Source organism: Silurus aristotelis (assembly GCF_946808225.1).
Source record: "Silurus aristotelis genome assembly, chromosome: 5".
NCBI lineage: Eukaryota > Metazoa > Chordata > Actinopteri > Siluriformes > Siluridae > Silurus > Silurus aristotelis.
Genome location: NC_139578.1, coordinates 9,944,581 through 9,970,636, shown reverse-complemented (window position 1 = coordinate 9,970,636; position 26,056 = coordinate 9,944,581). Strand labels below are relative to the sequence as shown.

The window sequence follows — 26,056 nt, the reverse complement described above, 5'->3', positions numbered from 1 at the left end:
AGTTGTTGTAGTAGTAGTAGTAGTATCAGCATGTTTGTGTTGTTGTGTTGTATGTTTGTGTTGTAGCTATGTGCTGTTGTTGTTTTGTTGTTTAGTGTAGCACCAGGGTTCCAGAGGAACGTTGTTTCATTTTTACTGTGTACTGTGTACCACTGTGTATAGTAAAATTAAAAGCCTCTTGACTTGAATTGACTTGAGTAGTAGTAGTACAGTAGTATCAGTAGAAGTAGTTGTAGTAGTAGTAGTAGTTGTTGTAGTTGTAGTAGTAGTAGTAGTAGTATCAGTAGTAGTAGTAGTACAGTAGTATTAGTAGTAGTAGTAGTAGTAATACAGTAGTATCAGTAGTTGTAGTAGTAGTAGTACAGTAGTATTAGTAGTAGTAGTAGTAGTAGTAGTACAGTAGTATCAGTAGTAGTAGTTGTAGTAGTAGTATCAGTAGTAGTAGTTGTAGTAGTAGTAGTACAGTAGTATTAGTAGTAGTAGTAGTAGTAGTACAGTAGTATCAGTAGAAGTAGTTGTAGTAGTAGTAGTATCAGTAGTAGTAGTAGTAGTAGTATCAGTAGTAGTAGTAGTAGTAGTATCAGTAGTAGTAGTATCAGTAGTAGTAGTAGTAGTAGTAGTAGTAGTTGTAGTAGTAGTAGTCGTATCAGTAGTAGTAGTTGTAGTAGTAGTAGTAGTATCAGTAGTAGTAGTAGTAGTATCAGTAGTAGTAGTAGTAGTAGTAGTAGTATCAGTAGTAGTAGTAGTAGTAGTTGTAGTAGTAGTATCAGTAGTAGTATCAGTAGTAGTATCAGTAGTAGTAGTATTAGTAGTTTTAGTAGTAGTAGTTTTAGTAGTAGTAGTAGTAGTATCAGTAGTAGTAGTAGTAGTAGTAGTAGTAGTAGTTGTAGTAGTAGTAGTAGTATCAGTAGTAGTAGTAGTAGTAGTAGTAGTAGTAGTAGTAGTATGCTTATAGATAATGTATTACTGAGATTGGTGAAAGTAGTAGTAAAAGTATTTGTTCTTGTTATAGTTGTATTAATAGTAGATGTGTGTAAAAGTTAAAGGTGTTGTTGTAGCATTAGTTATTACTAATGAATGGAGTAGTAGCCATTGTGAGCAGTTGTAGTAGTAATAGTTGTTGTTGTTGAGTTAGTACTAACAACAGTAATAGTAGAAGTGAAAGCAATACCAGTAGAAGTAACAATAATAGCAATACGAGTATATTTGTTGCAGTTGTGCAAGCAGTAAAATTATAAGTTGTGGTAAAATTTGTCCAAGAGGATGCAATACTAGTGATTGTAATAGTAGCTATATTTGTAGTAATAGTATTATTATAGTAGTTGTTGTATTAGTCGTGTTGGTTAAAATACTAGTTCTAAAAATATCAGTGGTATCTCTTGTTGTAGTTGTTATAATAGAGATTTATGTAATAGTAGTTATTAGAAGATACCAGCATTAATAAATATGATAACAGCCGGGAAAGTAATACGGGTAGAAATTTTAGTATGAGTGGTGGAGGTAAGTACTATTAGTTGTAGTGGAAGAAGTAGGTAAAGGATTAGAAGTATTTGTAGTGGTAGACGTTGTTGTTATATACTGTTGGCAGAAATAATGTGAAAGGATTTAGCAGTAGTGTTTGTTGTAGCGGCAGCACCTGTAGTAATAGTATTAGTAGTAGTAGTAGTAGTAGTAGTAGTAGTAGTAGTAGTAGTAGTAGTAGTAATAGTAATATGCACTGTAAATAGTTGTGTTCCCAATAGTGGAGGTAGTAGTAGCTATATAGTAGTTATTGCAGCAACAACAGCAGTGCTAGCAGTAGTAGATGCTGTTGTTGTTGTTGTTGTTGTCATTCACCTTGATGAGGCGGTAAATTCTGTAAAGCTGCTTTGAGGCAATGTCCATTCTGAAAAGGGCTATAGAAATAATCTTGAATTGACTTGACTTGACCTGTTGTGCTGATACATGTGTAGTAGCTGTTGCACTAGCATTCTTATAACACGGATTTAGGTAATTACTGGTTTGTCCTGAACCTAAAAACAAACTCATGCATATCTAACAATCTCTGAGAGGAATCACGTTAGTATTTTTAAGTGCATTTCACATTTGCTGCATTGGCGTGAGGAACCGCATGCATAGCTCACTGGCTTTAAGTGCTGCACATGGCTTTATCTGCTGTTCACACACACGCAGGACTGAATCATGCAAAAGCACAGCACTCAGATAAGCACTCAGATAAACATGAGGGGTAAGGAAATGCCTCTCAGCATTCAGAGATGCCACTTGGGAACTGGAATAAGGTTTATCCCCGTAAATGCAATGTCTGCATTTTTCTTAATGCAGGATCATTTATAATGCTTAATGGTCAATGTTTACTGATTTAACTTTTTTTTTACTTTTTGCGCTGCAGGGTTCATTTACACGGGAGATGTGGTACACAGAATGCTGACAGCCACACAGTACATTGCCCCGCTCATGGCGAACTTTGACCCCAGTCTGTCAAGAAACTCAACTGTCATTTATTTTGACAATGGTAAGATTTGTGGCCTGTTTATTTTGTAGTGTCCCTGCACAAAAACACACACACTCTCACACACAAGCACTCGCAGACAGATAATCAATACATCATCTCTCACTGTCTCATCGCGTCTCACTGCTTTTGATTATATAAATATAGTCAGTCATACTGAAAATATAATAATATTATTCTATAAATGATGTAAGAATTGAATGTGCTCGACATAAATATCATTAAATAATCAACATGCATTCATTATGTCTATATTTTAAACTGTTTGTATTGTTCGGAGCCCTGAACACATTACACGGTTACGACGACATACGTATAGGTGACATTTGTACATACAGTACATTAACCGTGCTTCTAGTAGGCTTACAGTCAGTCTTTTCCATGCACCATTTGTGCTAATGGTCTTGTATTATTGAATAGACTTGTGCTTATGGTTAAAAGATATGTTCATATATAATGAGCTAGGTTTTATGCACTTTGCGGGAGTTTGAATGTATATATTGCTGTGTGTGGTTGCAGGCACTGCACTGGTGGTTCAGTGGGACCACGTTCACCTTCAGGACTCGTACAATCTGGGCAGCTTCACATTTCAGGCCACGCTACACAGTGATGGCAGAATTATCTTCGCCTACAAGGAGGTCGGATAGTTTTCTCCATTTATTCTCTAATTTGTTTTTATTTTTAGCAATTGTTTTGTGTCTTTGTTCTCTCTGATACCCATCAGTCTTGTCATCTCTCATTTACATTATATCCCCTCTGAATCTTTTCTCTCACTCATGCGGTCTCATACTTCCTCTTTCTCTGTGCTTCTCTTGTCTTGTCTGCATAATTCAATACAAATTCCTCTCTGCTGTAGCTGGTAAAGCAGTAAAGCCACTGGTCTTACCCCTGTTATGGCATGACATGCAATGCGACCTATCTGCTCATTCGTCCCATGCACCTTTATAGTATCTCTTTCTCCAGAGCAGACACCATATCTTTATTGGATGTAAAAGCACTGACTGAAAAGGTTTTTAGCCAAGGGACAGGAAAAAAAAATAATTCAAATTTTAAGATTGTGAAAAATATACTTATTTGTGAATAAATTAAGCTAATTAATTCTAATATATGAATTCATGTCCTAATTGACAGATTCAATATCTTGTCTAGTACCTGGGCATTTTACTTCTTTTCATGTTACATAATTTATTACTTTTTTTTGTTGCTTTCCCAGTGTCAAACCCTCTGCTCGATGGGACTTAATAAAAAGTCGAAAATGAAATTGACAGCGAAACAATAAATAGATGTTTCCAGGCCAACCAGGCCAATGGAAGCTAAAAAAAAAGTTTTTCAAAGCCACCTGCTCTTTTCTCTTGCCCAGAAACCTGTTGCAGAAACATAATTAGGAAATCATTTAAGGAAAACATAAGGAACTCAACTAATTTACTGTATAATTGTTGGCTAAATTGTTGTATTTTAAACATGCTGTGAACCTGGAAGCAAGGAGCTCCTTGAGGTTGTGACACGTGCCCTAGAAAAGCTGGATATACTGTAGCTTGGCCAGCCGATAAGCATTGCTCCTGACCTCACAGTCTGTATTGGGGCTGCTCAGCAGGCACAGCCCAAACCACAACCCCGCTGGGAAGTGCAGAGACAAAGGCTAGGCGCTTTCCCCCTGTAGGGGATCCCACGTGGCTCTCTGGTCTGAAGCCCCATGAGGTGACATATCTCAGGACCATAATTTTTAATAAGAGGGCTTCGACCAAGAGGTCCTGACCGGACCTGCTGGGGGATGACCTGAGGGCGTGTAGCACCGCCTTCCTCTGTGCCCATTTTTTTCTGGGACCTGGCTCGTTAACCCTGCCACGAATGTGTTTCAGGGCACAGCCAGCTTTAGCTCCCTCCCTCCTTGGTTTCTGCCCGGTGTCGTTGCGGACTAGGAGGTCTCGTCACTAGAGCTGCGTCAGGGCACTGCCCCACCTTTAAGAAGAGCCTGGATAGTTCTGCCAGACGTGTCTTGTTAGGTCCTGCGCACTGTAGAGCAAGGCAACGGTGGCAATCGGCTCTATCTTAGATCTACTTCAGATGAATTGCTCTCTAATGATGCTCCAGTTGTAAAATGCTTACTCACTCACTGTCAGGCAGTTTCAGAGACTGCTTAGATGTTTGGAAAGATCGGTTTCTATCTCAAGACCCTGTTCTGGGAGTCCTCGGTCTTCGCATAGTGTTAACAACGGATGTGTCCCTCACGGGGTGGGAAGTGGTCATGAGGTCTATGGGAGAGTCCCCATCTACTATGGCACATCAACAGCCTAGAGATGCTGGCTGTACCTCTGATGCTTGAGAGCAGCTTACATCCCAGGCTGGTTAAACGAAGCAGTGGACACCCTGTCGAGGCAGGGGTCCAGACCCGGGCACCTCCACCACGTGGTGGAGCAGATCAGGGAGAGGTTTAGACACGTCTCTAGAGATGTCGCAGAGGTCGTATGCCACGAGATTGCATCTGTTCACTGTGTGGTGCGCTCAGTACCAATTCAACCCAGTCAAACCTATTAAGACTGCATTCTTGCTGGCTGTCTGCTCTCTGAAGAGAGTAGATGATCTCCGGCCCTCCTGGCATGGCCAGTGCCTTTCTGCACCCTAAAGTGGGTTACGTCCCCTAGGTGCCCTCTTTCGTCCCACGACCTGTCAGGCTCCAGACATTGAACCTTTGAACATTGAACCAGGATAGATTGAACCTACTGTGCCCTGTCCGGTCCTTGGAGGAAGTCGGAACACGTTCATTTGCTTCTGACCTCCGAGGAGAGGCCTTCCTGCTCATAAGCGGACTCTCAGCAGATGCTTTTGCATCCTCTTGCGGGTCCTTTGGTCTTCCCGCTCGATTCGGGGTCAGAGCGCACTCAACCCGGAGTGTGGCAGCCTCCAAGACCTCTGCACACTGCGGGCTGGTCCACCCCACTCACCTTTGTCAGGTTTTACAACCTTGACCATTTTGCCACTCCTGGCACCTCTGTCCTTTGACCTAGCTGACCCCGCCGGTGACACCCTGCCTCTGATTTTGACTGATTACACACATTATTCAGAGCATGGACAAGCAGCCGGTTCCCAAGCGTTTTGACGCAGCGTCTCATTCTCTCAAGGAACTAGGGTTACGTAACCTAGAGACGTTTTTCTCTTTCTCTTTCTCTCTCTCTCTCTCTCTCTCTCTCTCTCTCTCTCTCTCTCTCTCTCTCTCTATATATATATATATATATATATATATATATATATATATATATACATATATATATATGTATGTGTGTGTATATATATATATATATATATATATATATATATATATATATATATATATATATATATTCTCTTTTTTTTTTTTTTATCATACTCCTAAAAACGATTTATTCATTCAAATTAATGTAATGTCATCACAGTACATTATCTGTGTGTATGAATTTAAGATCTAACCTAATTCATCACAAATTTTAGCAAAAACACAGTTCTAGAGGCCATTTGGGTACTTATTGAGATACTAATTTTAAAATACTATGTTTGGAACAGAAACACTGTCAGCTTTCAACATAAAAAGTTGTATTAAGTACTGAATCATCTGGAAGTTTTGATTATATATGTTTACATTTATACATATGTATTAGATGTATTTTTTTATTTTGTTCTGCTCAGGTTCCTATTCAGATCGCTCAGATCAGCTCTGTGAACCATCCAGTGAAGGTTGGCCTCTCTGACGCCTTTGTGGTGGTTCACAGGATTCAACAAATTCCAAGTAAGTCATATAACAGCACATTTAATACATTCCCCTCAGGCTCTGTCAAGTGGTGTATTCTTATCCTAGTAAATCCAAGTCCAAGCAGTGGTGAAATATTTGTGTTTTGTTCTAGCAGTCAATGTGTATAAATATAATTAGTTATTTTTTCACTTTTTATATTTTGTCTTAAATACAAATAGAATGTAGCATGATCACAAGTATGTAGTTAATGAAATTATTTTGAAATCATTTCAATTTCCCCTTCAGTCCAATTGTCTAAATAGAATTATCTATTATGAAATTGGCTGCCCAGTCTTTTGACCTAAATCCTATTGAACTGCTCTGGGATGAACTGGCTTGCAAGGTCAGAAAGAAATATCCATCAAGTGAAGAGCATCTTTGGCATGGCAAATTATTTCAGCCAAATGTTTGGAGAAACAAACTGTCTGGATTCCAAGAGTGTGTAAAAGGTGTAAACATCTGTACATTTATATATTTGTTTGGTAAAGTTTGGAAATAAACTCTGCAATGTAACTCTTGATATATATATATATATAATCTATATATGTATACAATTTTTATATATTTAATCAAATTAACATTTGAAACTTTGTGTTTTATTAAAATGCATCACTTGTAATTATATACAGTGACGTCTAATAGCACTGCACAGAGATAAATGTTATTTAATGTGATGTTTAATGCCGTATAAAAAAATTATATTTCTGGTGAATTTAAGAATTCCGGGAAAGAAAATTGGCTGTACATAATGGATGGCATACATTTTTTCCACTGGAAACTGGCATTATAGATATTCTGTAGACCTCTATTATGTTTATCTACCCTGCAGATTCTTAAATATATGTAAACATTCCCACAAACCATTTTTTTGTCATGCAGATGTGGATTATGCACTTAAACATGGCTTCAAGAAGTCGAGACACTCCACCCTGCTGTTATTAGAATTTATTGATGCTGGCACGTAAAGCAGACCCTTAAAACATCTTTTTGTAGTAATTCTTAAGTCTTAAACTAAATAAATATGCAGAAAAAAAGTATGCTGGGCTCAGCTCTGAAACTAGAATTTATTTATTTTTTATTTTTTATGTACTCAATCCAAAATGTTACTTTCGAGTTCGGCCGATTTGCGTGTGAAAGTATAAAGTAAATTTGGAAACAGTGCAGTACTAAAACTATGAAAATATGCTGTGCAGTCAGGCTGTAGCATATGCTGTCTCAGGGGAACTGCTCAGCAAAACAGCATACTGTAATAATGCTGACACAGGCTGCTTTCTGCAAGGATATCTGACTCTTATGCAAAGCATACAGTAGGGCAATCCATTTGTTGTGCAACAAGGAGTGTGTACAGAGTGCAGATTATTTCATGCTGTGCTATAAACAGTTTTATTGGAGGTTTATAGAGATAATTGCACATGTTTATTTAAACCGCTTGCTTGCGCTCCATCAACAGCTTCGATGAGCAGAACGTGGTGGCATTATGTTGTGTTTGGCTGAGGTGCAGCGGCTGTGTTTGAAAACAGGACAGTGCAGCATGGCCAACCATTAACACTTCATTGCTTCTCGTTAAAAACTAATCTGGCTCTTGCAATGGCCTGCCATAACAATGTAGCTGAGCGCTGTAAGAAAATAAGGCTTTGTTAGTATGTAGAGTGCGGTGCAGTTCTAATATTGTGTCAGAATTTGATGCTTTGAGACAAGTTCTGACTTGTATGGATCTGTGTCGTGTCAGTCATCACGAGTATTAACAGCGCGAAACACAAAGGCCAATTTTGCAAGTGAAATAAGCAGGTTTAGAGGGATCAAGTCAGGTCAAGTGGCTTTTTTCACACCACCCCTTAAATAACTTCATGCAGCTGCCCGCATCAGATTTAAAACACTGATGCTTTGCTGACACCTGCACAGGAAAAACAGACTAGCACCCACTTACCCCAGAACACTTATCTCACCCCGCACTGCACCAAGCAATCTCTGATCCTCTGCTATTGCTCGACTGGTCACAACATCTTTTCACAGCATCACAATAACTGCTTTAGGACTCTTCTCTGTTTTGAAACCTATGTAATGGAATGAAAAACCTACCTCTCAGGGGTACTTAATTTAGTGACTTTCCTTTTATATTCCTTTCGAACAGTTTCGAAGTGATGAAGGCAGGCCTTTACTACAAAGTCATGCTCTTGTAATAGATACAGTATGCTGTTTAGCATTGTCTTGCTGATATATGCAGGCTCTTGCATCTGGATAGGAGCATTTCTTGTTTTAAAACCTGTATATACCTTTCAGCGTTGATGATTCCTTCCAGATGTGATAGCGCCTTTTCTATAGTCACTAATACACCCTATACCATCAGAGCAGCAGGCATTTGAACTATGCACTAATTACAGGTCCCTGTCCTTCTTTTATTTAGCCCGGCGGAGTCAGCGTCCATGGTTTCCTAAAACTTTTAGCTTTGGCCCACAGAAAACAATGGGTTTTGAGGATCATGTTCACATATGGAATTTTCTTTACATGATAAAGCTTAAACCTGCATTTGTAGATGACACAGCAAACTGTGTTCACAGACAATGATTTCTGGAGGTGTTTCTAGGCCCATGCAGTAATTTCTATTACAGATGGAATTATGATTATTATTATTATGATTTTAACCCATGTCCCTTTTCAGAGATTTTTCCAGATTCTCAAAATCTTTTGATGATATTATGTGCTGTAGATGATGATATGTTTAGTCTATATTTATTACAATTTAATGTTGAGGAACATTATTCTTACATTTTTCCACGATATTTGGACACGATAAATTGGTGAATCTCTGAGAGATTTTGTCTCTCTAAGATACTCTTTTATATCCAATCATTATACTGTCCTGTTGCCAATTAACAAAATTAGTTTTAAAATGTTCCTCCAGCTGTTTCTCTGGTAACATTTACTTTTCCAGACTTTTGTTGTCCCCATTCCAACTGCTGCGGTCATCAAATTGGTGACTTAATTATTTTTTTCACAAAAATTTACATTTCCACAGTTTAAACATTTTGATAGTTTCTATCTTCTGTTGTTAATAATATATGTTTTTTTTGTGGCTTGCAAATCATTGCAATCTGTTTTCATTTACATATTATGTTTTTCCCAACTTTTAGAATTGGGATTATTATTTATAGAGGCTTCAAAGCACTTTTGAAAGTCCCTCTGGATAAGAGTGTCTGCCAAATGGCATAAATTATTGTAATTTCAACCATATACGTCTGGAACAGTACACAGTAAACAAAACAATGTTTTTCCAGGACAATGGTGCAGCCCATAGCCACACAAGTATACCTACACTTATTGTGAATAAGGTTGATAGGATAAACACAGGGTGGCCTTAAGAACTTTACTCTACCATTATATGAATTTTTTGCTTATCCAATGTGATTCTTAGTTTCTCATGCTCGAAGGTAGCAAACAAATATATTGTTTAATCTTGCAAGAAATACAAGAAATATATAGAAGAATATATACAAGATATATATACAAGAAATGTAAGAAATACTAGTTGCAATACAGTAACAATGTAACACAGTTAAATAATTGCAATAGAATAGACTACAATGACTGATCGTGCTGCGTCAACCAGTACATTGAGCTGGTCTGGAGCAAAGTGCAATGATATCATGCATATAATAATAAACACTGTAAATGTAAACATAGCAGTTTGGTCTTCATCTAGGTCAAGCTGTCTTCACTAATAACTTACCAGCATCAGTTCAATTAATCATTGAGCTTGTAATAACAAATTGTCACACAGTGCAAAAAACAAAAAACAAATGTAGATTTCTATTTTAATCCTTAATCAGGAAGCCACAGGTGAACGTTGCAAAGGGAAACTACCTTGACAAATGACTGGAGGAAGAAACCTTGAATGAATTCCAAACGTAAACCCATTTACGCCTGCGTGCAACTGTATAGGTATATTATAAAGTATAACTCTTCTACAACATTACAGCAGAACAATACCTTCAAAGGATGTTCAGGATGAGCTTATTTTGAAGAGGTCATAGAATACAACTTACAACTTAATAATTTGACTGTTATATGAGGTTTTTTTGGTTGTACAATAAAACTCTTAGTTTCATGTGGTTATAAAAGCAAATACATGTGTACATTTTTAGTTATTTGCTTTTAAACAAGACATAATAGTTTGGTTGAGCCTGTGCTTACATGCACATGTAGCACCAGATTTTATTTTCCCTGATTGTGACCCAGTGTTTTTCTTAGCTGTTGCAGCTCGTTTACTATAAGATTTATTGTGTATTTTGAGATGCTTTATTTGCTTACAGCGATTGTAAAAAACAAAACGAAACAGTGTATATTTTGTGTCATAGTCTTCCTGTTAGCTCAAATCCATGTGGTTTTTCCCCCTGACCTCTCTCTTGCCACACAGAAATGCCGCTTGATAACTGTTTTATTTTTTTTTTAAGTGCACCGTTTTTGTGTAAGCTCTTTCGAATGTTGTGTATGATAAACCCAGGCATCAACAGCTATGCTATAGGCAATGCGATTATTTTTCCATTTGATGTAAGCATTAAGTGAAGCTTTTGACCTGTATCTGTGTGATGTTATGCGTTGTGCTGCCACCACATGATAGAAGTAGAGATTAGAGACGACGCATTACGGGTTTTCACATACCCATTTCTCCAAATGGGATTTTTCTGAAGAAAGGATTGGGGGGACGCTAAAGTCATTGTAGCTACAAAGCTGAAAAGTTCTTTGAGGATCAGCAGGGACCAGGAACTAAGGCGCACTGGAGAAAGCAGCTGACAATTAAGGCGTCTTGGGAGGGAATGACAAGAGAGGACATGTTACCGAACTAGTTGATGGAAAAGTATGGATTGCAGTTTAATATTTACCAGAGTGATGTGTGTAAGTGTGGTTGCATGCATAGGCGTGCATGTGTGTGTGTGTTTTGCCAGCTGTTAAAGGGCAGCATTTGCATCCTCTGGCCTCAGCCTGTCTGTCTTCTGGCTTGTCACAGTTATGCCCAGTCAAGTGAGAGAGTGTGTGTGTGTGTGTGTGTGTGTGTGTGTGTGTGTGTGTGTGTGTGTGTGTGTGTGTGTGTGTGTGTGTGTGTGTGTGTGTGTGTGTGTGTGTGTGTGTGTGTGTGTGTGTGTAAAAGAGAGAGAGAGAGAGAGAGAGAGAGAGAGAGAGAGAGAGAGAGAGAGAGAGAGAGAGAGAGAGAGATTGATGAAGCATGTTCGGCAGCGCTAAAGTGACAGCTCGGTGGTAATGGAATAGAATGAAAAGATAGGATTGTATAAATGCTTTGGCTTCATCTGCTATTTCTAATTAGGGAATGGAAGGTTATTAAGCTGCAAACCACTGACAGAAATAAATACACATATATATACACACACACACACACACACACACACACACACACACACACACACACACACACACACACACACACACACACACTACTGCAGGCAAAATGTCAGCATGGTACTCAGGAGGCATGTGACGCCACACAGGCTGGCCAGGTAATTACCTACCGGAAAAGGCTTTTAACCTACAGAACACACTTCACTGAACAATTTCCTGCACTAAAACAATCAGCAGGAGACATGTGTACACAAACATGCACGCACACACACACGCACAATTGCATATCTGCCTTGGCAATGAATGCCGGCTAAGTAACAGGTCCTTTCTTTTCTCTCATCTATTAATTTTCTGAAAGATTTCTGACTTCTCTAAAGTTTTGAAAGCATGAGCAAACTATTTATAGCCCTTTTTTGAATAGTAAATCTACAAAGCTACAAATATCTATAATATTACACACAGTGGTGGAGGAAGTACGTCTCCCCCATTGATTAGTTTCAGCTTTAAGCTCCTCTCTGCTTCAGCTACCGTCACTGGATGAGTAAAACATATTTTCAGAGCAGTCCAAAAATTTTTATACATTTCTGAGAACTCACTTTCTTGTATCAATATCACCCTAAATGCATTTATTGCACAAATAAATACAAATTTCATTGTGCATAATTTATGAAATATCTCAGAACCAAGAACCATAAAACTCCTTGTCTGATTGTAGACATAAGATTAATGCAACATCTATATTTTTATAATAAGTGTCTTTTAAATAACCCTTTTAAGATGCAGCGGAGTTTCCCCCTTACTGATTTCAGGACATATTCAGTACAATCACAGAAAACCTTTATGACGTCACCTCAATTAAAAGTAGCATTTATAAGTGCCGTTTAACTACAATTCAACTAGTCCAGCTTGGCTTTAATTGTTATGCACATTATGGTAAACTACATAGTATAAATTATAATGTCATGCAGCTAAAATAAATAGTGTTGCTCTGTGTGTAAAAGCACAGCAGGCAACACAGAATAACCTGTGATATACAGTTATTAGCCTATTTCATTAAATGCATTAGCCTTTACTATCCTCATAACAAGATGAGTTGCATGTACACCTTTATCTTTTGCACGTTTCCCCACTACTGCCTTCCTATTTTTTCTGAAATAGGTTCCTGCGGGTTTAGACCATTTTTTTGTCATCCATAATTTTTCATTTTATTCAGCTCTTCTTACAGATGTGACATCACCCATCCCCCGCCTTTCTTTTCAGAGTGTCTGAGTGAGGGAACCTCTCCGGGGCAGTGGGTGCGCACTCCGAGTCCTGACCAGGTTCATTCACTGTGATATAATATAATAATTGACACGACTGTGCAAATGAACAGAGAGAAAAAGGGTCGACACCCCTTACCTCCTTTTTTTTGGGTCGACACCCCTTACCTCCTCCCGGCAAGATGCCCATGTCACCTATGCCTACAGTAAATCTGCCACTGCCTAGCAGCAATCAAAACAAGTTTAAAAAAGAGTGCACACTCTACCCTGATTAGTTGCTTGCTGTGTGCTGGACCTGATAAGTTTTTATACACTTATAAATAAAAAGGAGTGACTGATTGATGAAAGTAGATGAGGAAAATGAATTAAAATGTATTGTAGTTGAAGTAAAAGTCTCTCCAAATGGAGTACAATACAGATATGCAAAAAACAGATAGATAGATTTACTTCATTAATGTCCGCCACTGATTACACAGTGTTCTTTATGGTTTAGGTGATAAAATATAGTAAATCACTGTGAAAATATAAGGGAAAAAATGGCCACCTTAATATGGCAAAATCACTTTGACAGCTTGTCTGAGGTCAGAGCTATAAATGTAACATGATTTCACACTCCATCAAAATGTCACAATTTCTCAGAGAAAAATGTATATATAGTAGGTACACTATAGAGACAAATGTTTGTGAACACCTAATCATAAGATTCATATGTATTTTTTTCCTACATATCATTCCACTTTTAGTCCCTGTTTGCTATTATAATAACCTCAACTCTCCTGGAAAGATGTTCCACTAGAGTTTGGAGTGTACTTGTGGAGAATTGTGCTCATTTAGCTACAAAGGGCATTAGTAAAGTCAGGTAATTTGTGCACAGGGGCATTGTCATGTTTGAACAGGTTTGGGTCTCCTAGTTCAAGTGAAGAGAAATGTATTCTACCACATCCAATGACATCCGATACAATTCTGTGCCTCAGTAAACAATAACAGTTCGGTGAAGATCCACAAATGGCTGGAAAAGACAGATGTATAGTGTGTATAGTCACACTGTTCACCACACCTTTTATCTCTTGTCTTCTACCCTTATTGCACATTTCGAACTTTTTTGGGTCTTTGATTTATTGTCAGTTCATTTTGTGTTTGGTTTTGTTGTGTTGTATTGTATTTGTGTATGTGTGAATTGTATTAAAGAATCGTTGCACTCGAATTGCTTACTAACATGACACATGCCTAGTTGTGGATTATCCTTCACGTACTACATGCTTTTACTACAGTTACAGATCTGGTTAAATAAAATTTAAATGCGAAAAAGAAAGAAACTGATCTTAGTATTTATCCAGTATCACTGTAGTGATGTGCTGATCTCTTCCTGTCTTTCGAGCTTTGCTTAGGATGTGTGCTGCCCCAGGAGAGTTCTTCTCTACAGGCAAGAGAGGAAACCCTACTGGTCCAAGAAAAGTTGCAAGCCATATATACATAAAAAAAAAAATTATAGCGATACATTGCTGTGTGTCTGTGTTGAAGGGATTGTTGTATTTTTCTTTTCTTAATGTGAGTTAAGGAAAAATGTAATTAATATTTATTCAGTAATGCACCAATATGCGGCAATTATATGCAGGAGCAGACAAATGAAAGCCTTTATGGCCCCAAATGTTCGTAAAGGATTTTTGTCCTAGTGTAGTTTATTGATTCAAATATGGCCTGATTTTGACAAATGAAAAAATGTGTCACAAACAATCTGTTTGCATTTCATCTTGTTTGGTTTACTCTACATTGTAATACTGATAGTTTGATCAGTGCTTGAGCTAAATGTGTGTGTGTGTGTGTGTGTGTGTGTGTGTGTGTGTGTGTGTGTGTGTGTGTGTGTGTGTGTGTGTGTGTGTGTATGTGTGTCTCAAAACAACACAGTTTAAGACTTACAATTCAAAGCACAATTATTTATCTTGTTTCTCTTCCTCTGAAAGACAAACAACTAAACAACAACAAACAACTAAATATGATGAATTTTAAGTGGAGAATAAACAGACTATGGAGGCGGTGGCCTGAAATCCGAAAAGCATTAATCTCTCTTCTAGTTTTGCTGTTGTGTTTAGTTTTATGGTACTTAAGGAGTGTGTGTTTTTGTGTGCAGATGTTCGAAGGAAGACTATCTATGAGTATCACCGTGTGGAGTTACTCAAGACCAAAATCACAAACAGCACAGCTGTGGAAATGATGCCGCTCCCAAGTAAGGAACGCTCACACAATAACACTTTGACAAACAGCCACATGGATGCAGCTGGACGCATGATTTGTCTTTTTAGTAATCAGAGTCATCACACTGGTCTATTCTTTTCATTTCTAAACTATTATTTCATAAATATTTTGATTTTCAGTGGGACGTGAGATTCATAGCCAGACTTCTTCACACCCTCTTTATTTCACTTCAGTTTAAACATGGGTTTTATATTCATCCGTGATCTATTGAATCCATTTGTATTTATAAAATAAGAAAATGTGCACGTTTATAAAAGAATCAATTATTATCAAATTATGAACTTTTTCATTTTTATTAGTCATCATCAGCTTTATGGCCTTTTCATTTGTTAGTTGCAGGCTGCAATATAGGCTACCTTTAGGATGATTTATGTATTTTTTCTTAAAATGGCTTCAGTCATTAGTACTTTTTGTTCTATTTTCTGGACAAAAACTCCAGATTTACAATCACTTCAACACAATGAGTTTTTTTTAAAGCTTTTCTATTTTGTTGATTGTAATATAATTTACTGATGAAAATCTTTCTGAAAAACTTTTGAATAATACACATGAATTGATGTATATATGATATATATATAAAATACAAGGTTCTATCCTTCATTATGTTCAAAGAAAATAGTCCAAACAAAATGAACAACCATTAGGCAAGTGTGACTGGCCAGTATATATCATTTTACTGGTGCAAACTGCATCTCAGAAGCTGTATCGAAAGCCCATTTGGTCTGATAAACTTCATAAAATGTGGGTTCAGTCTGAGGATCTGAGTCCCAGGTTACTATTTTTATGGCCTTTCTCTATACACTGTTAATCAAAGCCATACCTGACAATCTCAGGTTTGTTAGCTCATGTATTAGATATGTAATAAATCAGGCCCCCATCTTAACTTGTCTTACTGTGTTATGCCATTATTGTGTATGAGCAGCAGTTTGCAAAGATGTAATGGCTTTACATGTCACTGAACTATCCTTGAGCCTTCCAGGTTGTTATCTGTCATGTGATCAATGAGCACTGCCAATTGGACGATAAGTTAAATCTTAAAAAGTTATTATCTGACCCCACAGCATGCCTCCAGTTTAGAAGCTGTTCCGCCTGCATTGCGGCTGACATCAATTTCAACTGTAGCTGGTGTCACCGACTTAACCGGTAAGTCTGAAAAGAGATCAAGTTTGTTTCTAGCTTTTTTGCGTTAAACCTCGGTGCGAAGTGTGGGCTAGTGTGTCATACTTCACTTCAGTTAGTTATTTGCCCTTGACTCTGCTGGGGGCGGGAGAGAGTCAGTCTCATTTCCTGTTGACTCATGTGTGCTCCTTCACCTCTCCACCCCAGACCTTTTCACACTCACTCCATCACAGGCCTGACATAAGAGCAGGGCAACACTGAGAAAATAAAAACCACTCAGTATCAAAAAGACTGACTGAGAGGCTCTTGTGCTTTTTATTCTGTGTGTGTGTGTGTGTGTGTGTGTGTGTGTGTGTGTGTGTGTGTGTGTGTGTGTGTGTGTGTGTGTGTGTGTGTGTGTGTGTGTGTGTGTATATATACAGTGGGTACGGAAAGTATTCAGACCCCCTTAAATTTTTCACTCTTTGTTATATTGCAGCCATTTGCTAAAATCATTTAAGTTCATTCTTCTTCCTCATGAATGTACACACAGCTCCCCATACTGACAGAAAAACACAGAATTGTTGACCTTTTTGCAGATTTATTAAAAAAGAAAAACTGAAATATCACATGGTCCTAAGTATTCAGACCCTTTGCTGTGACACTCATATATTTAACTCAGGTGCTTTCCATTTCTTCTGATCATCCTTGAGATGGTTCTACACCTTCATTTGAGTCCAGAAATTTTTGATTATACTGATTGGACTTGATTAGGAAAGCCACACACCTGTTTATATAAGACCTTCCAGATCACAATGCATGTCAGAGCAAATGAGAATCATTAAGGTCAAAGGAACTGCCTGAAGAGCTCAGAGACAGAATTGTGGCAAGGCACAGATCTGGCCAAGGTTCCAAAAAAATTTCTGCTGCACTTAAGGTTCCTAAGAGCACAGTGGCCTCCATAATCCTCAAATGGAAGACGTTTGGGACGACCAGAACCATTCCTAGAGCTGGCCGACCGGCCAAACTGAGCTATCGGGGGAGAAGAGCCTTGGTGAGAGAGGTAAAGAAGAACCCAAAGATCACTGTGGCTGAGCTCCAGAGATGCAGTCGGGAGATGGGAGAAAGTTGTAGAAAGTCAACCATCACTGCAGCCCTTCACCAGTGGGGCTTTATAGCAGAGTGTCCCGACGGAAGCCTCTCCTCAGTGCAGGACACATGAAAACCCGCATGGAGTTCTCCAAGATGGTGAGAAATAAGATTCTCTGGTCTGATGAGACCAAGATAGAACTTTTTGGCCTTAATTCTAAGCGGTATGTGTGGAGAAAACCAGGCACTGCTCATCACCTGTCCAGTACAGTCTCAACAATGAAGCATGGTGATGGCAGCATCATGCTGTGGGGGCGTTTTTCAGCTGCAGGGACAGGACGACTGGTTGCAATCAAGGGAAAGATGAATGCGGCCAAGCACAGGGATATCCTGGACGAAAACCTTCTCCAGAGTGCTTTGGACCTCAGACTGGGCTGAAGGTTTACCTTCCAACAAGACAATGACCCTAAGCACACAGCTAAAATAACGATGGAGTGGCTTCACAACAACTCCGTGACTGTTCTTGAATGCCCCAGCCAGAGCAATGACTTAAACCCAATTGAGCATCTCTGGAGAGACCTAAAAATAGCTGTCCACCAACGTTTACCGTCCAACCTGACAGAACTGGAGAGGATCTGCAAGGAGGAATGGCAGAGGATCCCTGAATCCAGGTGTGAAAAACTTGTTGCATCTTTCCCAAAAAGACTCCTGGCTGTATTAGATCAAATGGCTGCTTCTACTAAATACTGAGCAAAGGGTCTGAATACTTAGGACCATGTGATATTTCAGTTTTTCTTTTTTAATAAATCTGCAACAATGTCAACAATTCTGTGTTTTTCTGTCAATATAGGGTGCTGTGTGTACATTCATGAGGAAAAGAAATGAACTTAAATGATTTTAGCAAATGGCTGCAAAATAAAAAAGAGTGAAAAATTTAAGGGTGTCTGAATACTTTCCGTACCCACTGTATATACTCTCTGCTCTTTAACTTTCTTCTCATCTCCCCTAATGTACTCTCCTTTGTCATCCTCTTCCTTTTTCCCTTCTGTTCCTCTGCCTCTCAGTCTGTCTCACACATTTCACTCCTAATGTTTAGTAGGATTGTGAACTGGCATGTATGTAGGCTGTAGCATATCACATACAAAGTACCCTCCTGAAGTAATGGAACAGCAAGGACACTTCTTTTGTTTTTGCTGCTATTATTATTATTATTTTTCTTAACAGATATTTACATCTAGATGCGTCAAATAATTATTTTAAACCCAACCCATTTGTGAAGAGCCAGCAGTACTGACTCTGAAGGCCCTGGGCAGATTAGATTGACATGGCAGCACATAGAGGCTGAAATCTGATTGGACAATAAAATCTAACATCCACATACACGTACTGGAAGCAGTGCAGCCAAGAGAAACGCTACGAAATGAAGAGAATAAACTGTTGGGAATAAATTAATACAATTTCATGAAACAAATATTAGAATTTTAGGTTGTAAATGTAGGTCTGTGCTGATAGTGTTTAGGCCAGCAGAGAAGGGTTTGCTGGCCCCGACCGCCCGCCACACATATCACTAATACATGTCTGGTTAAGATTTATAGGAATCCACACCAGAAGTACTTCATAGACATTTTCTTACAATATCATTGAGGTGAGCAGCATTCTGATTTGAATCTTTTTTTAGTTGCAGCTCATATTATAACACTGTCACCACATCCCCCTTTCAGCCAGTTTGTCTGTTTGTATCCAAGAATATAAAATTAAGATGAAGAAATCTGTTTTGTGAGTCAGTCTTAACTGGTAAAATGTGCTACTTGTTTATCTTTTATGGGCTTCTCAGGAATATTTTTACTCTGATTCATCCAGAGGAGGTTTTATTTATGACAAGGCATATGGCAATTATCAGTGCAGTGCAAGGTATGAGGAAGGCTGGAGTTAAAGAAGCTGGAATTAAAATAAACAAATTAATGAATGACTAATATAGAACAGCTGCTATGTTTAGTTTTTACTAGGGCAAACACAAAATCAGTCATGCTCCTGGTTATTATTATTAATTTACAGTGGTGGATGAAGTACACAGCCCTGTACCTGAGTAAAAGTACAAATCAAATATTACTATTAAATATTAAGTATTAAGTACAATATTAAATATGTAGTACTTTTAGTACTTTAGCACTATTTAGTAAGTTATAATTAAGTACATATTAAATATTACTCGAGTAAAAGAAAACAAAAACTTCCTGTACATTTATTTTTTCAATAAAAGTACAAAAGTATTTGCTTTAAAAAAAAAAAAAAAAAAAAAAACTTGATCTACTATATGAGAACTATATTGAAGAATACTGAATATTTTTATTATATATATCTTTTAATGAGAGAGTTATCTGTTTATATAGGCTCACAGAATTGATGGGGAGATCAGATCATATTAGCCACTTGGTTCTTTAAATCTCATTCATCAAAATAAACGCATCTTTTTGTGGAGTAATTTAGATCATACCGCTCCTTCCATTTTTATCCACCTAAAATTTGTAGGTTTTCAATAAGCAGATCCCCCAACGTCTACATATGCAAACTTTGACTATAGTTCCAATAATTAATATATATATGTACAGTGAGGAAAATAAGTATTTGAACACCCTGCTATTTTGCAAGTTCTCCCACTTAGAAATCATGGAGTGGTCTGAAATTGTCATCGTAGGTGCATGTCCACTGTGAGAGACATAATCTAAAAAAAAAAAATACAGAAATCACAATGTATGATTTTAAAACTATTTATTTGTATGATACAGCTGCAAATAAGTATTTGAACACCTGTCTATCAGCTAGAATTCTGACCCTCAAAGACCTGTTAGTCTGTCTTTAAAATGTCCACCTCCACTACATTTATTATCCTAAATTAGATGCACCTGTTTGAGGTTGTTAGCTGCATAAAGACCCCTGTCCACCCCATACAATCAGTAAGAATCCAACTACTAACATGGCCAAGACCAAAGAGCTGTCCAAAGACACTAGAGACAAAATTGTACACCTCCACAAGGCTGGAAAGGGCTACGGGGAAATTGCCAAGCAGCTTGGTGAAAAAAGGTCCACTGTTGGAGCAATCATTAGAAAATGGAAGAAGCTAAACATGACTGTCAATCTCCCTCGGACTGGGGCTCCATGCAAGATCTCACCTCGTGGGGTCTCAATGATCCTAAGGAAGGTGAAAAATCAGCCCAGAACTACACGGGAGGAGCTGGTCAATGACCTGAAAAGAGCTGGGACCACCGTTTCCAAGGTTACTGTTGGTAATACACTAAGACGTCATGGTTTGAAATCACGCATGGCACGGAAGGTTCCCCTGCTTAAACCAGCACATGTCCAGGCTCGTCTTAAGTTTGCCAATGACCATTTGGATGATCCAGAGGAGTCATGGGAGAAAGTCATGTGGTCAGATGAGACCAAAATAGAACTTTTGGGTCATAGTTCCACTAAATGTGTTTGGAGGAAGAAAAATGATGAGTACCATCCCAAGAACACCATCCCTACTGTGAAGCATGGGGCTGGTAGCATCATGCTTTGGGGGTGTTTTTCTGCACATGGGGCAGGGCGACTGCACTGTATTAAGGAGAGGATGACCGGGGCCATGTATTGCGAGATTTTGGGGAACAACCTCCTTCCCTCAGTTAGAGCATTGAAGATGGGTCGAGGCTGGGTCTTTCAACATAACAATGACTCGAAGCACACAGCCAGGATAACCAAGGAGTGGCTCTGTAAGAAGCATATCAAGGTTCAGGCGTGGCCTAGCCAGTCTCCAGACCTAAACCCAGTAGAGAATCTTTAGAGGGAGCTCAAACTCCGTGTTTCTCAGCGACAGGCCAGAAACCTGACTGATCTAGAGAAGATCTGTGTGGAGGAGTGGGCCAAAATCCCTCCTGCAGTGTGTGCAAACCTGGTAAAAAACTACAGGAAACGTTTGACCTCTGTAACTGCAAACAAAGGCTACTGTACCAAATATTAACATTGACTTTCTCAGGTGTTCAAATACTTATTTGAAGCTGTATCATACAAATAAATAGTTACAAAATCATATATTGTGATTTCTGAATTTTTTTTTTTTAGATTATGTCTCTCACAGTGGACATGCACCTACGATGACAATTTCAGACCCCTCCATGATTTCTAAGTGGGAGAACTTGCAAAATAGCAGGGTGTTCAAATACTTATTTTCCTCACTGTATATATAACTGCATAGCGTCTATGGGAGTCATGTGACAAAATAGAAAATAACTCGTAGTAGAAGAGTCGAGAGGCAAAATACTCAATTCTGTTTTTCGTACACGACCTACAGAGATTTTCGATGCTTTGTTCATGTGTAGTTTGTTCGTCTAGTATAAAATTAAGGAATCACCTTTTTGAGACTACTCGTTCTTCAGATTAAAGACTCGTTCAAAATGAATGAATCGTTCATGAATGACTCAGCACTAGCTCACATTAAGAGGACCCTTGTGGTCTCATGCCAGGTTAACATTTATCACAATGTATATATTGGCTTCAACTTAGCGAAGAACAGCATGTAGTTCTGAAATGTGATGGGGCGAAAAGTAAGAAATTACACCATAAAATGTATTGAATTAATAGTCAACATTTCCCAAAATTGTAATTCTGTGATATACAAAAAATACCTGAAAAATTTGGTCAAATGAAGTAACTAAGTAAAAGTATTTTGTTACCGGCCACCACCCCAGTTTCTCTTGATCTCATGCAAATTTCACACTTTTGAGATCGAACATTAATTACTACCATACATAATTTTATGCCTAAGATGGTGTTGCTGCATTTAATACTATTTCTTTCTTCTTTGAATCACATAATCAATTGACCACAACAACCAGATATAGAAGAAAACTGGATGGTCTCTGGCAGATTTATGAGCAAACCCATGCTGTTGATCATAAAGACTTGGAAAATGTTACACATGCCTGCTTTGTTGAATTTTATAATTGTATTTTATTTGTAATTGCTTTTGAAATCGCAGAAATGTGTATTACTCTATCGTGTAAATTATTTCTTAAAAGTAAGACCACTTAACCAACACTACAGAAGAGCACAGTGTGTGTTAGTGTCCTACTGTGCACAGATTCACTCATTAACATTCAGCTGCTGTTCTGCAGGCCGCCTATTCTCTCAGCATGCGAGCAGTCTAATGAAATCCAATTTAAAGTTCATTAATGAGCACCATTATCGGAAAGAAATCTTTTCATCTTTGTAGACGTGAATATCTGTGCTTATGATCCTAATATAAAAAAAAAAAGGATAGATTTGGGAAAGATTGAAGTATTTTTGCACTGTACTCAATATAAGATGTTGTGTAATTAAGATGAGAGATTAACGACTGATTTTATTTATCCGGAGGTCGATATAATGAAAGATATTTCAGTCCGGACTGTTAATTAAAGAATAGGAAAAAGTTTTTTTGTGCTATGAGGTGTTTTTGTGTGTACTTTTTACATAGGTTTCTGTACCACAGTTTTTTGCAAACCCCCTATTTACTTATTTATGTTTTATTTTATTTTTTTTATTTATTATTTATTTAGCTGCTAAATGGATTTTGGGGCACATTTATTCATCTCAATATTTTACATTACTGTGATTAAGGTGAGTTTAACAGGAGTCTCTTTTCATCTCTCAGTTGTTTCCAAACCATCTACATTATATGAACAAAGGTTTATGGACACCTGACCATAAGATTTTTATGTGCTTTTTAAAAACCCATTCTACATTTAGCCCCCATATTACTATTATTCTGCCACAACTGAAGTCTGGGGCTGATGTATTGAACAAGTTTGGGTCTCCAAGTTTAAGTGAATGGAAATGTAATGCAACCACATCGAAAGACATCCTATACAATTGTGTGCCTTCAACCATGGGGTAACAGTCATGGCTGGAAAAGTCAGGTGTCCTAATACTTTTGCACAAAAAATCTAACTCGGCTGGGATCCAGAGTAACAAGAAACGTGGGATGATTAGTCATTGCTTGCAAATGCATCCTAATATCAACAAAATAGCAAAAGATACACCTGATAAACACTTCGGCTAAGAAAGTGGGAAACACTGGTGTGTGTGTGTGTTTCCAGAAAGGTAATAAATTTAAATAACAAGCGAGGTTCTGGGCCACTACAAGACTCCAGAACAGTCCTGGTGAAACACTCTTTAGCACTGATTCTCTGGGGCTATACTGTACTGGGCAGGGGAACATCATTCTTTTAAAACATACTTTTGATTAGTATTTTGAATATGATGAACAAAATAAAACACCTCACATTTTTTGAGGGTTCTGCAGGATCACATTTACAGTCCCCTCCAAAAGTAAGGGAAACAAGAAAGCTATTTTTTTTATATATATATTTTGCTATATGATGAAGACAATCGAGATAGAGTTTGAGATAATATATAAATATAATATTATGTATTTTATATAATAGAATATAAATGTGAGTTGACAGATCAGTATTTCTGACTTCCTGGTATTAAGACCAGGATTGTTATTGTAGAACATGGGACCATCTGTTCAAGGCCATGCAATTATCATGCAATCAAAACATGTGAGTGGCAAGTTATTGCTCAGTTGTGACCTGATTTATTAGAATCATTGTTTAAACAATCAATAGCTTTGATTGCTTTTGGCAGTTAAATGACAATTACCCAAAGTACATTGCCAATACAACAAAAGACTTTGGGAGAAAATGTGCAAGGTTTTGGACTGGCCAAGCCAACTTTAACCTAATTGAGCAGCATTTTACCTAGTAAAGAGGAAGAAATAAACCAGTTGTTCAATTGGTAGCTAAATATATTTATTTGCAACCTGTTAAAAATGCTTCTGTGGGATTTCTGGACCGATGGGCACCACATAATCATATTTGTATGCTGTCATCACTTCACTGTCATCACTTCAACTGCTTTTCCCCTCAACGTCATATTAAATTCCAGCATAAAAGCTTTGTGCATTTGCATGCATTGATATGCAAACAACACAATGTGGTGGAATTGCAATTAGGTATTTATCCACCGAGCTGTGCAGGATTGAGCCATAAGTCTTTGAAAGCAGAAAGAAATCCTATGGGAGCAGGTGAGCTGATGCCAGATTTTAAGACAGCTATCTCTTATGGTAGATGCCAGATAGAAAGATAGATAGATAGATAGATAGATAGATAGATAGATAGATAGATAGATAGATAGATAGATAGATAGATAGATAGATAGATAGATAGATAGATAGATGGATGGATGGATGGATGGATGGATGGATGGATGGATGGATGGATGGATAGATAGATAGATAAAGACGGACCGACCGACGGACAGACAGACAGACAGACAGACAGACAGACAGACAGACAGACAGACAGACAGACAGACAGACATAATCCATCTTACTTACCTCAGTGGCTTGATCTGAAGATTCTTTTTTTTCCCCTTTTATGTAAACAGGATTTATGCGGTAGAGCGAAAAATGACCACAGGGGACGAATCTAACTAAAGCATTAGCCAAACATTTGATATAATGCCTGGCTGGCATTTAACACAATACCCTAACAAAAGACTTGTGTCATGTAATAGCTCCAGTGACTATTCGCACAAGTACAAACATCCACCTTCAAACTCTGTTATATCAAAGGGAAGAGAGGGAGTGCTTGACAAAAAGAGAGAAATGATTAAAGTACATAGTTAGTGTGCAAAGATTGAAAAATGGGTCAAAGCAGAAGGAACAAGGCTATAAAAGTAATGGCTGTGACAGCCTGGGAAGTTAGGAATCCCAAGCATCCTGGCCGGCAGAGTGTCCATTTCGGCATGCGAGTCAAAGGCAAACACTTTGACAGTTTATTTTTCTTGCCGCGTGTCAGTAATAACAAGTGTATTCTGCTTTTGTGGTCGAAATCTGGACACAAGGCCATCTGACAATGTAGCCACTGGGGTGCTCTTTCTGTAGAGTTAAATACTTCGACTGGCAACATTTTACTCCACATATATCCAGCTCCATGTCCATCATCAGGCCATATTTCCCAACATGTATAGTACTGTACTTTGAAAAGATCTAATTGCTGAATACCCATTTCCACCATTAACAAAAAAATGCTAGTTCAGTGGTTTAAAAAAAATGTTTGTAGCTTGAACTGAGAATTTATTCGATGAACAGAAGCCTGAGTGGGATTTCACCATTACGTTTCACGAACTAAGGTTTTGAGAGCCATATAGGCTGCTATTCGCATAAATAGAACTGGTTAGGAGGTAGAAGTCAGGGTTTTACCGTTTCACCATGTTTTTCTGGGATGGTGTAGTAGGTATGACTGTCTTAGGTTTCATCCAGAGGTTTTTACTGAGTTTTGTTCACTCTGTCTGTGGCTGAGTACATTTCTTGAGGGTTCTCCTTTCCATGTGAGTAGCCGCTGCCCTACTTATTGTAGGGTGTTCCGACTCTCACACACACACAGCCTCTCCAGCTATGGTTCATACCATAAATTGAAAACATTCTCATTAGGCTGTCAGAGCTCAACTGAGAAACATGGATTATTGTCCTTTTGTTTATAGCATTCATTAAATATTCCAATATTTTTCGCCTCAGCACAGAGTTTCTTCAATTATACAGACACTCACACTAACCAAGGCAGTAAGTTAGGACTCCCACTTCTGTTTTCATTTTAATGACAGCATATACTGTAAGTTGTATTTGATAGTAGTAGAAAAAGAAATCAGCAT

At 38.1% G+C, this 26,056-nt stretch overlaps 2 protein-coding genes across 6 annotated transcripts in view; one reads left to right on the top strand and one right to left on the bottom strand.

Moving 5' to 3' along the window:
* Positions 1 to 3,418, bottom strand: part of LOC310726600 (uncharacterized protein) — a gene marked incomplete at its 3' end in the record, with an annotated part of 58,772 nt that extends 55,354 nt beyond the window's left edge. Inside the window, exon 1 of the mRNA XM_083542353.1 lies at positions 3,413 to 3,418. The remainder of the gene's footprint in view (positions 1 to 3,412) is intronic.
* plxdc2b (plexin domain containing 2b) overlaps positions 1 to 26,056 on the top strand; it is a 138,231-nt gene that overhangs the window by 91,074 nt on the left and 21,101 nt on the right. For all 5 annotated transcript variants that reach the window (XM_083542009.1, XM_083542013.1, XM_083542012.1 and 2 more), the window contains exons 5-9: positions 2,390 to 2,512; positions 3,029 to 3,147; positions 6,170 to 6,269; positions 15,012 to 15,107; positions 16,198 to 16,279. In XM_083542009.1, the coding sequence (XP_083398135.1) occupies positions 2,390 to 2,512; positions 3,029 to 3,147; positions 6,170 to 6,269; positions 15,012 to 15,107; positions 16,198 to 16,279 (520 nt within the window). The remainder of the gene's footprint in view (positions 1 to 2,389; positions 2,513 to 3,028; positions 3,148 to 6,169; positions 6,270 to 15,011; positions 15,108 to 16,197; positions 16,280 to 26,056) is intronic.